Source organism: Seriola dumerili, unplaced genomic scaffold (genome assembly GCF_002260705.1).
Source record: "Seriola dumerili isolate Sdu_G_001 unplaced genomic scaffold, Sdu_1.0 BDQW01000665.1, whole genome shotgun sequence".
Classification (NCBI taxonomy): Eukaryota; Metazoa; Chordata; class Actinopteri; order Carangiformes; family Carangidae; genus Seriola; species Seriola dumerili.
Genome location: NW_019174920.1, coordinates 138499 through 154294, shown reverse-complemented (window position 1 = coordinate 154294; position 15796 = coordinate 138499). Strand labels below are relative to the sequence as shown.

Sequence of the window (15796 nt, the reverse complement as noted above, 5' to 3'; positions counted from 1 at the left end):
TATTACACTAACTGATACAGTAACAAACACAACCTGAACCTTGTCATTGTTTAACAAGTCAAACAGTACAGACCTTACTGTGGGGAAAGGTCATCCAGACTTTCAGGGAGGGCTTTAGTCCAATGACCAGAATCTGGAAAAACAAACCAAAAGAAAAAATGTTACAAACTTTACACAGAGTTTGGTGGAGGCTGCACTGTGAGCTGTCTGTGTTTGTGTACTTTAGTGAGAGAGGCCATAGCCAGCAATGAGTAGTGTGTGATGGGATGGTCTCTGATGTCTGGAGGAGCACGCAGTGGTTCAATACAGCAGACCTCCCCTTTAGAGCCACTGAAGAGACACCGAGAGTCACAGGATCGCATCCCCATCACCCTCCTGGAAACAAAGACGAAAACATTAACACAATCACAGAGGAAGGAACAACTCAACTTCACATATGAAGGCCATAGCAGAGACAGTAGACAAACTGAAATGCTTCATTTCTGATTATTTCCTGTATCTGTGTGAAGTGGGTTTCTCTACCTCCCCGCCCCTTTAGGAGACCAGAAGCAGGTCTGGGTCTATTCATTCCAAAAGGCGAAGTGAATGAGATCACAGATTATGACAGATTCTTTCGCTCCATAGTCACTAAAGAAAAATATTGGACCCATTTTTCACAAGCCATATGTCTTCAGAACATTCTGACATCAAAATGACATTTTTCAGATGAACAGATCAGGAGAAAATTAACTTTATCCAAGACCTGCCTCTGTCTCAGTGCCATACTCCCGTGAGATCTGTCAACTGCTGACATCCTTTACCAACCGATAACTAGATATTTAAATGGACCAGAGTTATTTTTGGATTGACGTACTTATACATGAAACTTGTTTCATTGCTTATCAATTGCTAAAACAGATTATTAGCCTATTAAACTGACATGACTTTGTACTGGGCTGATCAGATGCCATTAGTAGATAAAAGCAGCGGCAAAAAAGGCGCAAATTTGTACTGTATCCGTGTTGTATCGTCTATTGTTGTATTCTTTTGGCAGGGACAAGTAATCCATAAATAAGTGTTAAAAATGCCCGAGCTTTGTGGAACAATAGGCTGTAATAACATGAAAAAAATATCTGTCTTTTCTTTCCCAAAGGATGCAGAGAGGTAAGTCTAGACAGGATAGATTTTAATATTAGCTACTGTCACATTTCATGCCAGTTGCCTTGGCGCGAGGGAGGGGTTGGGGGACAACGCCCACTTGGGAGAACGGAACTGTGTCCCATTTCATACCATTGGCGCTGCCTATAAGCAGTATCTTCTGTATAAAGGCTCTTTGGCCATAGTAAAACATAAACAGTATCTAAACAGTAATCATAAAGGTCTGAAGTTAAATGGAAGTATAATGTGAAGTTGCTGCACTGTGCTGTAAGTTAAAAACTGTCCCTAACAAACAACTTTAATGATGCTACATCATCACAGCAGCCATGTTACAGCAATCATAACACTAATCAAGTACAAGACATACAAGCTTTACTTTCAGGTGCCCTGATGTTTCTTTTGTATCCAAACAAGTCCAGTTTCTTACAGAGGTTTCCTAAATTAATGTTAGGGTGAGTTCACGAGGAAGAGAAAAAGGATGACAGGTGAAACTGTGAAAATGTCACCTGATTATTACAGACAGTTAAAAACTAATGATTCATGTTACTGACGTGATGCTGTAAATCTGTCAGGTCTGAAAGTAGAGCACAGAGGATCAGAGAGTGAGACAAGATGACGAGTCAAGGGGAGAGTGTTCAGGTGACAAGTCATAAACAGCGTTTAAAACAAAGCTGAAGACAAGAACCACAGGAAAACATGTCAAACCTTTTCAAACACACAGTCCTCTGTTGTGGACATTGTCCTTTGTAGTGGACACTAGACCCATTCATCCAGGCAAATATAACTGGAACAGATTTAGAAAATGATATACTTCACTGTGAACTGTCTCAGTGTGGACTATATCACTGTCTCACTGTGGACTGTGAACTGGACTGTCTCACTGTGAACTGTCTCCCTGTCTCACTCACTGTGAACTGGCTCACTGTGGACTGTCTCACTGTGTGTCTCATGTTAGTTACTGCTCTGGATAAATACACTTTATCTGTCAGGTTTCAGGTATTTAGTCACAGATCGATCAGACATGGTCACTATTAAACAGGAAGTAAACCACAGTTAAGAGGAGAACTCATCCGTCAATACTCACTGTAAATGTCATGTATCACACAGTTGCTCTCATCAAACTTGTCTCTAAATTGACTTTGGTATATTTCTATGTATCTTTTATCTATTAGGTTAATTATTGTTGATGTAAAGTGAGTCATTTACCTGAAGGCCAACTCGAACACTGATCCTCCACTGTCATTACACACGGCAAGAGTTGGGTCATCTGTGAACTACACAACAACAACAGAGGCACAGAACCCAGGTGAATATGATCGGTGATGTAACAAAGAGTGAATCAGGTCTGTTATGGTCATGTATGAGCACACCATACACCTGTGTGTGTGTGTGTGTGTGTGTGTGTGTGTGTGTGTGTGTGTGTGTGTGTGTACCTTCACATGCAATATGGCTGTCCCTGGAGGGTGAGCATCACTGATAGTCCTCAGAAGTTTCCCATTGGCTAGATCCCACATGGTAATCTATAGAGAGAGAGAAAGAGAGAGACAGACAGACAGAGATAGACAGAGAGAGAGACAGTCAGACAGAGAAAGAGAGACAGACAGACAGCTGATAGGTTTGTTCATTATATTTGTCTCAAGTTACATAAACAATCATATCACAGTTTAAATACAGTGAGGAGAGGATGAGTCTGTTGAATCCAGCTCAGTTAACTTGACCTGAGCTCAACTACAAGCTCCTCCCATATTCATGAATTTTAACTGCAAACCCCTGATACAGATGTGGGTAGTTACATTAGCTACAGTCATCACAACATAATGATACTTTCTGGTGTTTGTTGTTTGTTTTGCTTCTTTTCACCTTTGTTAGATTAATCAGGGTCCTGTATCCACCCTGCTGGATAAATGAGCTTGTGTTTGTGTTTGTCTCAGTAGACTGTACCTGTCCTTTGGCAAACCCGCAGAGAAGTCGTGAGCAGTCGTGGTTGATGCTGAGAGCGGACACAGCTCCAAACTCAGCCCCCGTCATCTTGGTACCCAAACAGAGCCGCAGGGCCTGGTTGGTATCTTAAGAGGAGGAGGAGGAGGATGAAAAGGACAGTTAACTATGCAGGGGTACAGACTTAGAAAAAGTATGGAGGGTAAAATTAGTTTAAAAGAGATCAAGGTTTTCCCAGTCCTCAAGTTTAAGAGTGGAAAAACAGAATCAAACAACATCAATACAAAAACACCACACACTGGCAACAACGCAAACACAATAAATATTTGACCTGCAAGCAGGTATGAACAGGGTCCAAATGGCCCCTTGCCACCCGTCGAGGCCAGGCAAGTCAGACCACTGCAGGTCCACTGGTGCAAAGCAAGTCTGAGGAAAACTCTTGCCATACTCAGCTGCATATTGGTAAGAGTTTAGGTCTATAGGATATACAAGTGATTTATGTTGAATTTTAGGAGTTTGGAAGGTGAAATGTGAAGGAATTATGATTTTCCATGATAGGCCATGACCACTTTAATGAATCATTACCAAATTTTAACCATGGACTGAGTAATGAATAGATAGATATAGATATAGACATAGATCATGTCCACCAAATTAAACAAGAATCCATGCACTTATCAGGTATGTGGCGCCCCCTTGTGCATATTTGATGATTTTGTGAAAAAATTTTATTGGCATAAATGGGTGTGGCTTAAATCAAGAGATTCGGCTCCTTTTGTTGAACATGTCCATATAAGCTTTTTGTATGTGTAATGTACTATGTGGGAGTTATAGGCCAAAAATAGCAGCATTTAAAACAAAGCATATAGGTATATTGATGTGAATAGATCGGCGTATTTTGATTATTGTTGAGTGACAGACTTAATATTGGCCATAGGTTGCAATTAGGCAAACATTTGTCACATTTGTGAATAAGCAGAACAAAACTCTGAAGTACCTAAGGGTGTTTTATTATGAATTTTTGAAGTTTGGAGGGTGAACATGGACAAATTTTGATTTTCCATAATAGGCCACGCAACTTTATTCAATCATTACCGAAATTCATGCATGGACTAAGGAATGAATATTAATGAAGCACACCAAATTTCGTACAAATCCATGCAGCTTATTACGAGATATAAACCTTTCTTATTGTGGCACCTCCTAGTGGCTGATTAGCACCAAATTTTGTAGCTATCCTCGGCGTCAGTAGAAAGTATTTTCCCAAAGATATGCATCCCATTTTGACTGCTAGCTACACAAAGTTGTTCCAATGTAACTTTCGCATTTTTTGGAGAAATAAAAATCCTTTCATAACTTTTTGTCATCATTGTCTATAGATTCTAACTGCAAAGTTTCGTGTCGATTAAGCTGGAGGCCTAGGAGGAGTTCATAAAAGTAGGTTTTGCATATTTTATGATTTTGTGAAAACATTTTAAAACACAAATGGGTGTGGCCTATACCACAAGATTCAGCTACTTTCACTGAACACACCCATATAAATATTTAAATATTTTTGAATGTGTGATGTACTATGTGGGAGTTAGAAGCCAAAACTTTTTTCAACAGAAAAACAAATAAATAAATAAATAAAAATCTTTATAAATATAATAGGGTTCACTGGGAACCACGCTACCTTGCGTGCATGGTCCGCAGCCCCCTTGGGCTTGGACCCTTTATTAACAACTGCAGAAATCAAAGAACAAAGCATGCACCAGAGCAGCTCAGCCAAAACAAAATGGACATTGGCGATGGCGTCTCAGAGTCAGGCTGAACACAACATGAACAACATTAGCGGGGATGGTCATACCTTTTCCTGCCCGGGCATCATTGTCAGCAGTACAGTATAAAGAGACATGGGTCAGCCCCAGTTAAACCACAGTCAAACCCCAAACACATCACAGTAAAAACTTCAGAATCATTTCATATCTGTGGAAATGAGCAGTTCTTTGCATGTTTTCACATTTACCCCTGGAAATTACAGTAATACTATAAAACAAGCTATAAACACTTTTTGTCTACATTTCTCTGTTGAAATGACTTTCAGCTGCTGGCCTGATGAAAACTCTTACCTAACATATGTTGTTAGCCGTTTAATTATTCTGACTATCACAGATTTTACGGTTGTTCACCGAGTCTTGATCCAGGATCAGTACAGGGACCCGTTGAATAACAGCAGAATCATGCATGTCTAGACTGACTGGTACACGCTGTATGTAGTATGTGTCTCTGTTGATCACTCACAAAGCGGCAGTGTGGTTCTCTGATTACAGATCCTGGCCCTCAGGACCTGGTTCACCCCCCTTCTACACCTCCACTGTATTCATGCTGCTGGTTCACAGCTCTGACAACTTCTCTGTTCCAGTTCAAACAATCAGTGAAACTATTACTGCAGAGACTCCTCACATGACTGTTATGACTGCTGATACACACTCTGTTACACAGACTAATGCTGTTATTGTTAGTACTGCTGCTTACAGCTAATAACATTAACACAAGTAATAAAACTACTGTTGGCACGGCAGTTGCTGCCATTGTTACTGTAACTGTTACTGACACTGGTACTGTCACTGTTACTGGAATTGGTACTGTTACTGTCATTGTTACTGTCACTGGTACTGCTCCTTTTGCCTCTTAAAGTGTTTCTACATTAACTGTTATTTTATCATATTACCACTGTGACTGCTGCAATCAACTGCTAAATACAGTTCATCTGTCTGTTATGCAGTGATTAAAACTTAAAATAATTCCTCTTTTAAGAGGTTTGAACTCTTTAGAGGCTCATTTAACACTTTTCTTCCTGTTAAACTAAAACCAGCACACTAACTGAATTCAGTCCACTGGCATATGGCCAGAGTTCGAAGGGATCAAATCAACCTTATTATCTGACATACACTAATGTCTGTGCTTGTGCACACAGTAGGTAATGTATTTCTGAACTGTGCTTGTGTAAACACTCATTCACTGTTTGCACGTCTCTGAACTGAGGAACTGTTGAGATTCCTGCTGTTGGTTTGATTGTTAATTTCTAAAAAGGAGCCATCTTACTAAAGCCACTGTTCACCAGTCTCATTCATGGTCAGTGTTGATCCTCCTTATCCCCTCTGCTTTGGTGTTACCCTGTGAACGTGACACACCAGTGAGTACTTACCCTCCTCATGTCCTGCCCTGTTCAAAGAATGGATGCCCATTTTAAAAAGTCCAAACAAAAGCATAGGCTGATGTAATCAGTCTAATCCACTCCTGTCATGGTGATAAGGCAGTGGCCAGGTCCGGTAAGGTGAGTGAGCAACTGATACAGGACAGATAAGGAGGGAGTGAACTGGTGCCTAAAGGTCTTGATTACCTGAGTCAATAAAAACCCACTGTTTCATATGCAGTGTGACTCAGAACCACATCTGAAACCTGGACCAGCAGTCTCAGCTTAAACAGCTTCAGGCTTTTTACCTTTGCTGAGCAGAAGAAGGTGAGTTCTCCTACATTCACATGCTTACTGACTGTTCACAGCTTGTCTTTACTAGTGCAAGCTGATGTTGCTGATACTGTTTAAACTGTTTTACATATTTTCTTTCTTTACTCGTCTGCAGATTTTCTACACCACTTCTCATCAGTCAATCTATTGTAATTGTGTTGGCTAATTTCAGATTTATTTGTAGTAAAATAAATATAAAAATGAAACAAAAATGACAAAATTGACTAAATGTGATTAAAACTCACACTTAGTCATCTTCAGCATTTTTATTTCAGTCACAGAAAACCATCAAACTTTATTTTGTGTCTCCAGTGTCTCTGTGACTGACAGCTGCACAGTTGTGTTCACTGCAGCGATTTTACACAGAAACACTGTATGAAAACTAAAATCATACTCTGGTGAATGCACTGTATTAGAAAATATAATTAAAAACTACTGACACCCTGTTCTGCAGTTCTTTAATGATGTTTGATGTGATCTTGGGTGATGACTTTTGTGTGGGAGGTGATACACGTCTGTCAGGTTCTGTTTCGTGTGTAATCAAAGGTTATAAATGAGGCCCCTAGTTTCTGAAGTGTCTGTAGATGATGCACTGTATGACACCAGAGGCCACATAAGAATATTTCAAAGTCATTTTCCACGCTTTGCACTGTTGGAAATGAGGAGTAGATGTACACTAGTCTCAATAATAACATTGAGCTACAGAGGCAAGTTAGTTCTTATCAGTGGTTACATGGGTTAGTAACAGAGTCACCTTCTACCTAATGAGAATAGTATTTGTGTTAAAGAGTCACAGGGTAGTGCCACAACTCTGTTGGTGTACTCATGAATTAGTTTAGTGTGAACATACATTTACCACGTGACCTATGACAGTACAGGTAATTCCAACCACCTCTACTGTTTGTCCAAGGTTTTTATTAGAGACTGGTGGTTTAGTACTCAGCCTGATGATCAACACAAACTCACTGTGATTTACACCTATGTTTTTTTTCTCTACATCCTGAAGTGATGTAGAAAAGCTCAGACTTTAGTCAGATGATCTCACAGTGAGGCCTGGTCTGACACATCAGTAACTGATGCTGAACTAACTGAACTGATTCTGTCTTGTCTCCAGTTCACAGCTGCCCCCCCTCCCCCACAGCGCTCCACAATGCCTCATCGTAACTGCTCTGTTGAGATTAACAACAGCTCTGGCTGCTACACTCTCGCCAACCCAAGGTTACCTGTTGCTTTTCTACTCATCTTCTTCTGCAGCTTTAAACCCAATATAAGCAGGTGTCTGAGCTGCAATGGTAACATTAAAAAGATCACACTCACTGTATACGACACACTACTGCATACTGAAACAATAATAATATGTGTACACCTACCTCTACTGTGAATATTCACATCTTACCAAATATGTAGAGGCACTATATTTATCTATGTACTGGAAAAAAATGGCATAAAAACAAACATATCAGCTTAGTTATGGTTTAGAAATTTGAATACTCATGTCCAACATGCCCAGTACAACAACAACAAAAGACATGAGAGAGGAAGTCCATTAAGATCAAAGCATCACCACCATAAAAAAAAAAAAAAAAAAATCAAACAGCACATTTTGACGAACTTGTACTGTATTTGCATTTTTCCTAAAACCACAACAGTCAGATATTAAAGAGAAGGAGAACTGTCAGGAACATGTGTCTGCTCATTGTCTGCTCATTTGCTCACCGTTTCTTCCAGTACATAGATAAATATAAAGCCAACAACCCACAAACTGTAGTATCCAGCTGTGTAGGCAGGAATCTACAGTCTGGACAGACCGGGTTAACATTAAAGAAGAATCTGCCAGTTGAAGAAAAGGAAACTTAAAGAGGGCCCTCAGTTTTTCAGAAAACCCTGACCTGGATGACTGAGAACCTTCACAGACCTATTCAGTTTTTATGACAGGGAAGAAGAAGAATTGATATAAAGATCAACGGCCACATGAGAAACATGTACACAGAGGTTAAGTTTGGAAAGATACAAAGTGGAGACCCACATGTGTTAGGCTCAGGGTCAGGAAAAGGTCAGGGGTCAGGGCCAGACTCAGGAAACAGTCAGACTAAGTGGTCTTTGAGTTCAGTGGTCTGGAAGACCCCATCCAAGACCTTGGAGTGAACTGGATTGGGACTGGTTGACATCAATGAGGCTCTTGTAGGCAAAAAGAGCAGGTTAACACATCACATATGAGAGGGCTGGACTGTTCAGGTGTCCACATACTTTTGGACATGTGGTGTTATAATAGTCATGTGATATTAGTAACTGATGTTCTGACTCCATGTGGTTGGATTCATGTGACCCCTGGTGAATGTAAACCCTCTGGTTGGATTCTAATATGCTGTCTCTGTCCCTAGGGTGTTCACTGAGAGTGGCTGCTGTGAGGTCCCTCTACCACCCATGGTGGGTCCCTGCTCCTTTGTCAGTGCGATGTTCAACAAGACCACTGGTGCTGCGACTGGAGCTGTCGGCGTCTTCACCTATGACCTCTTTAATGCCGACCTGAACGACTACAGCCACGTCATGGCTGTCATGTTCTCCGTGCCCTATGACCGGAACCTCTACTCCAACTGGTTTGCCGTGGGAATCTTTGACAGAGGGAACAACTGCGACTACAACCTGTATGATATCATGTATAACGGAAATGAAAACAACTTTGTGAGAGCAAAAGCTGACGGCTCCTGCATTTCTTATGAGGGAGACTATGTTATTGTCAGTGGCTCCATGTCAGACTCAGGGGAAGCGGTCCTGAGGGTAGACATCAGTGACACTCGCATGAATTAATGTATTCAGTCGAACTGTTAGTACATGATCACACTAAGTCTAATTAAAAGTATAAATAAGCTCAATTAACTGACAGAGTTGGTAACAGCCTGAATGCTGCTTATTAATCAATGTCCATAGGTACTGGTCATCACAGTGTAAACTGATGTCCTACAAATAAAGACTGATGTGTCCATTAGATCATGTCCTCTTTGTCCAGAGTATTTATTCCAGATAAACATCTGTGACTCCTTCACATCCCTAATGTCCTCACATTTTATCACCCAACATTCATCTTACTTCTAACCACTATTTACAGCACACACATAAAGTCTGCATTAACATTAGTGCAGCAGTTCAGTTTTATCTCTGCATTAAGAACATAACCTGCTTCTTTACAGGGATGTATCCTATAACATCTAAGACGTCAGCATGGATCTGCTCTCAACCTCTATCAAAATACAAGTTCATGACTAGACATGATCCATATCTAATGAAATGAGTGGGTGAACCACACAGTCCCAAAATAAACCCCTCCGTGAAAATCTTGATGTTGAAGGGAGGCCTTTCTCTTGTCATTAATGATACAGTAAACCTGTGTTCAGGTGTATGTGAGAGGGACAAACAGTAGAGGGCAGAAGAGTTAGCATGTCTATGGTCAGTCTGAGTCTGTGGTTGAGTGTGTGTGATGATGCAAAATGTATGAACAGGAAACAATTTCTATCTGTAACTCATTAAACCAGCAGTCTATGACAACTTATTTTAATTCAAAGTAACTGGTAATATAACATAGTATAACTACACTTCATGAGTTCAGGCTGCTCTGTTTATGATTCATCTATACTGTAAAAAGTTTTAAATATCTTTTCCATCACTTTACATGTAAAGATGGTTATCAGGTTCAGACTCACCAAAGACCAGAGCCAGACCATGAGACGTCCCCACAGCAATCACACCCGACACTGTCTGAACACAAAGATATACAACTTAAGTTTGATTAGAGGAAGTCAGGAGAGGACAGAAACAAACACCTGAAAACCACATCACACTTCCTGTCTCCACCACACAGGTGTCCACAGACACACCTGTGTGTCAACATCATACAACAGATACTAAATAATACCAGCAGCTGTTAGTAGTTTATAAACTGCGATGACCTCTCACACAGTTGTGCACCCTCACCTTCTCTCTCCTCTATATTTCCTATTTTAACAGCCAAGAATAAAGCTGGGTGTGAAAAGTGTCGCAGCTATGTATGATGTCTTAAATTTTCTGTTGTATAAAACAGCTCTGTAGTTTTGTTTGTAGTTGATAGAAGTTATCAAAGAGATAAAATTAAAACCCATTAGTTTAGAATACACAGGTGAACTAATGGTTATGGCCTGTATCTGCAACATCCTCCTGTTCCTGTCTGCATGTCAACTATCATCTGCTGATAACAGCAACATTACAACAGCAGCTTCAGTGTTTATAGACACTTTTATGAACTGCAAAGAAGTTGAACTGCATGCATCATGAGGTCACACAGGGTCAGCCATTATATCACATACAGAGTAATGTCACCTCTCTGTGCTTAGCTGATTCACAGCTAAATAAATAAATACTCTAGCTAAATAAATTATACTCACTATAGCAGTCGGCAGTCCTGCGTCCACTTTGTCCTGAGAGGGAGACACAGATTTTCATTATGATGGAACACTAACTGTATGTGTGTGTGTGTGTGTGTGAGTGAGTGAGTGAGTGAGTGAGTGAGTGAGTGAGAGAGAGAGAGAGAGAGAGAGAGAGAGAGAGAGAGAGAGAGTCTTACAGCAGCAGAGACGATCTGAGCAGAGATTCCTTTCAAAAGACTGTGTCGAAGAACAGACCCATGAACTGTGGTGTTCAGATCCACTGTCCTCCGTTTTCTTTACACGTCACACACACAAAGAGACACATGAACACACACACAAAACACACACACACAGAAGAGATTTTCCATTTTACTACCTTGTACATACAAAGACAATGAGGTCTGCACAGTTACTGTGCGTGCGTGCGTGCGTGCGTGCGTGAGTGCGCGCGCGCGTGCGTGCGTGCGTGCGCGTGTGCGTGCGTGCGTGCGTGCGCGTGTGCGTGCGCGCGTGTGTGCGTGCGTGTGTGCGTTCATGCCGTTTAAGGTGTGTTGGGTCTCCACTGTCAGAGCTGGCCAGAGAGGACGTGTCACAGGAGTGAGCATCCATGTTGTCCGTGCTGAGCACACAGGTGTCCTCCAACACGAATGGCTCCTCCTCATCCTCCAGCTGCAGACACACAGGATTACAAACACACATCAGCTGTAAGGTTCATGTCAGATCATTGAATCTGTCAGTTTCGGCTGTTTTAAAACTGACATTGAAGTGATGTGAGGATGATGAGGGCAGTATCATGGTGATACTGTGTGACTGTATGACAATAACCAAATCAGTAACATGACCAAGAAACGAAATCACTGTCTTACAGGATCATCAAAGTTAAAGGCATCATCTGTAGTTTTTAAACACACTAATAATCAGGGGTCACCAACCCGTCTGTTATATTCCACCTGTTGATCTCTTCATCTCAAAGTATTTCAAACCACAAGTTAAATCCAATCAACACAGCACAGCACCATCACTTCCTGCTGCTCCTACCACTGATTCTGCAACAGTCCCATTCAGGGGTCTACATCTGCCCCCACATACAGGACTATGCTTCAAAAAGACAAAGAGTAAACGCATGTGGAGTGAGCGTAGTGTTTGTTATGCACTGGTGCTTGAACTGCATAGACTGGTCCATCTTTCAGGGCTCATTTAGTACTTCTGACTGAAGTGGTGTGTCGTTACAGCACGTATGGTTTTGTGTGGACAGTGCAATTCTTTTAAAGGTTTTCAATTTTTAAAGACCCCTCTGATGAAAATAAAGTGTTTAACCTTGTCAACATCCATATGATGTTTTTATGCCTCCATGCCAGCAACAGTCAGAGCCGGAGGCATATTGTTTTCGGGTTGTCCGTCCCTCCCATTCTCATGGACACAATATCAAATTTGGCACCAATATTCCCTAGGGCTTGAGGATGAACCGATTAGATTTTGGGGGTCATAGGTCAAAGGTCATGGTCGTGGGCAGCATTTTATTTTCAAATACGGGACAAACCCGTACTATATGTGATGGGTGGCAACCCTAGCCACTTCAGTTGTTGTGGTCCTTTATTTTTTTTTTAAGTCCTGTTTCAGTTTTTTTTTTTACCTTCTCCCAGACCTGTTATACGGTGTAGAAAATGTGTTTGCTCGCTCGCTCACTGCGGACTTTTAAACATCGCAGGTGAAATAAAATGCAGCAAGTACTCCACTAGTCAGAAATGTTCAGCACTGCAGACCACACCCCCCAAAGTTCCTGAACCTTTGGAAAGTACTACCTCCCAACCAGGGACTTTTTTGGGGGTTGATCAATTACCCCGGAACCAAATTTAGACCCTGGGGGAAAAATGTTATTTCTGGGTATTAGGTTTAGTTATTGCTTGTGTTGTTTTCCCCCTTTTTGTTTCTAATGGGCTGATCTGCCAGTATACAGTATATGTTTCCCTTCTGTCTCATTTTGTTAGGTCCGTTGGTTGAGTTAAGGTTGTGTTTTGTTTGGCAGTATTTTTTGAGTATATTTCTGTTTGGTTGACCTCTTTTAAGGGCTGAGTTATTTACTAAAGTTGCGTATTTTCATTAATTTGTATTTTTGGATGTGTTGTTGGTGAAATAAAACTCTTCTTTTGAAAAGTGAACCTGTGCTCGCTTGTCTTTTGACTGCTTGGTCCCCGACACTCAGTTACAGTGAAGGAAACTTCAAATTTGGCACAAATAATCACTTGGACTCAAGATTAGATTTTGGTGATCAAAGGTCAAAGGTCAAAGTTGAAGGCTAGGGTGACCTCACAAAACACGCAATATCTCTATAACGCCCTGATGAAACTTCTTCAAATTTGGCACAAACATTCACAAGACTCAAGGATGAACTGATTAGATTTTGGTGGCTAAAAGTCAAAGGTCAAGGTCATAGTGTCCTCACAAAACATGATCTTGATCTTGTGAATGCAACATCTCCTTAACTCTTCAAGGGAATCCCTTCAAATTTTGCAAAAATGTCTAATTGGACTAAAGGACGAACTGATTAGAATTTGGTGTTCAAGGGTCAAAGGTTAAGGTCATGGTGACCTCAGAAAACACTTTTTAGCCATTATTCAAGACTTCACACAGAAATTATGAAACTGAAACTAAAACTGACTGAAAGTAGTCTCAGTGGTGGAGGCATACAATCACAAGGTGGTTATTCTAGTTATATAATACAAGACATATGATGGGTGAAATAATCAGTCAACACCATAACTGAGTATTTAAGGAACCAATCCTGTCAACTTGTGGGGATGAGGGGCAGGGCTAAATAAACATGAAACCTTGTCAGTACAGAGAGCCAGAGTTAGCATTAGCATAACCACTAACACTGTGTCAGCCACTGCCAGTTACAAGCTAACAAACAACATAAACAAGTAAGAGATGCTAACTACGCCAACCGTTCTGATGGATGGATGGGTGGGTGGATGGATGGATGGATGGATGGATGGATGGATGGATGGATGGATGGATGGATGGATGGATGGATGGATGAATGGATAGATGGATAGATGGATAGATACTTTATTTATCCACTATGGGAAGTTCATGTGTCCAGTAGCTCATTGGTAATAATAACAGTTACTAACAGATACTGTACATCTGCTAGTCTCAACAGACTCCTCATCTGAGTCTAGATCTGACTAAGGCTCAAACATGTAGTCTCTCTGATGTTTTCTCCTCTAACCATCTTGATACTTTCTGCTCTTTCACCTGTCAACCTGGAGCAAACAGGTGGTGGGCAAGGCCTGATCCAGATTTCTCAATCAGGAAGTAAGAGTGGACGAGCTTCAGACCAGTTTTTGAATTTTCTTTCACTTTTTATGTGTGAAAACCATGTTAAACACAACATTAATCATAGCTGAGGATTCTTTACAGAGTTTAAAACATGACTGGAGGAACTCAAAAATAAATAAAATAACAAGTCACAGGCCTGGTGTTGTTTTATCTGAAACTTCTCTTGGTTTTCTGGATCTTATGTTGACTCCACAGTTCCTCTTAACTGCCATTTCTGCATGTCAGACAATGGAACATTTGAGCTTTCTTTTTAACCCCACCCCCTAACGTAAATGTCCAACCACCGGGGCAAAAAACTTCTCTGGCAGATACCCTGTAGCTTCATTTTCAGATCATCAGTCGGTTGCTGAGAGGAGCTCATAGTTGTTGAGTGTCAGCTGATAATTCATAAGGAAAATTCATGTCACCTCAAAAATCAACAAAACATAGCATTAGTCCAGAGGTAACTTCAGTACACCACTGTACAGTTTAGACTGTGGAGAAGTGAAGCAACTTCTCAAAGATGATTCAGATTCAAAGCCAAAGAGTAACATGTACTTGACCTCATTGAGGATGCTCTCCAGTGTGGGGGGTGTGTCCACTTGGGGAATATCAAACTCCTTATCATCGATCTGAGAAGTAGAATGAAAACAGAAAGTTAGAAATCAGAATTTATTCTCATTGTCATATCTGACACTCCTCCCTGCCTCCTGCAGACAGCAGGTCTTTTAACATTAACAAAGAAACTTTCAGGTTTGGGCACATGTAAAAATAGTTTCATATTAAACCAAACACTGGACCAGAAAGATGTACAGAATTACACCACTAAGTGTCGCACTTGGCTCAGCAGACCCTCCTGAGTGGAACATAATGAGACTGAATGAGACTGAGAGTCCATTGTTGAGAGTAGGAACTAGAGCTTCCACAGTTAACTGAAAAATTATCAAACCAACATGTAAAACGTCTCATGACTTTATCCTTCTCATGTCGGTTCATTCAGTTCATACTTTACTCAATGATGCTTTCATGATCTGTCCCCTTGATAAAATACTAGTTGGTGTTTGCCCATGTGTCTCCGCCCTGTCCAACTAATGTTAGTCTGTGTTGACACAAAGTGAAGCTGGTGATGTGGATGAGATGAGCACACTGAGCCTGAACCTGAGCAGCTTAAACCTAAAAGAGGACGTGTCTGTTGTTTGGACACAGTTTGTCAAAAAGCAGGAAAACTGTTTCAAAGACCAAAGGCAACACCACCAATAACATCACACAATCACGATCACACTTTTTTTTGTTTGTAGGAGAAGCAAGATATTATTTTCAACGTTTTAGGGAAACAGCTTTTTATTTTGAAACTTTACACACTTTTTAACTTTTTCTCAAGATGTTTTCATGTCAAGTAATGTGTGGTTTGATTTCAACAGTTCCAAATGTAAAAAGTAAGAAGCCAGAAATAGTTCATCCATGTTTCCTTCAATTATTTAAAAGTAACACC

General features: G+C 40.7%; 1 protein-coding gene across 2 annotated transcripts in view; it reads right to left on the bottom strand.

Moving 5' to 3' along the window:
* Positions 1-15796, bottom strand: part of vps8 (VPS8, CORVET complex subunit) — an 85135-nt gene that overhangs the window by 62078 nt on the left and 7261 nt on the right. For both annotated transcript variants that reach the window (XM_022765088.1, XM_022765089.1), the window contains exons 2-11: positions 14868-14936; positions 11522-11652; positions 11181-11277; positions 11002-11034; positions 10285-10339; positions 3079-3203; positions 2571-2657; positions 2344-2411; positions 222-375; positions 74-133 (exon numbers count right to left, since the gene is read on the bottom strand). In XM_022765088.1, the coding sequence (XP_022620809.1) occupies positions 74-133; positions 222-375; positions 2344-2411; positions 2571-2657; positions 3079-3203; positions 10285-10339; positions 11002-11034; positions 11181-11277; positions 11522-11652; positions 14868-14936 (879 nt within the window). The remainder of the gene's footprint in view (positions 1-73; positions 134-221; positions 376-2343; positions 2412-2570; positions 2658-3078; positions 3204-10284; positions 10340-11001; positions 11035-11180; positions 11278-11521; positions 11653-14867; positions 14937-15796) is intronic.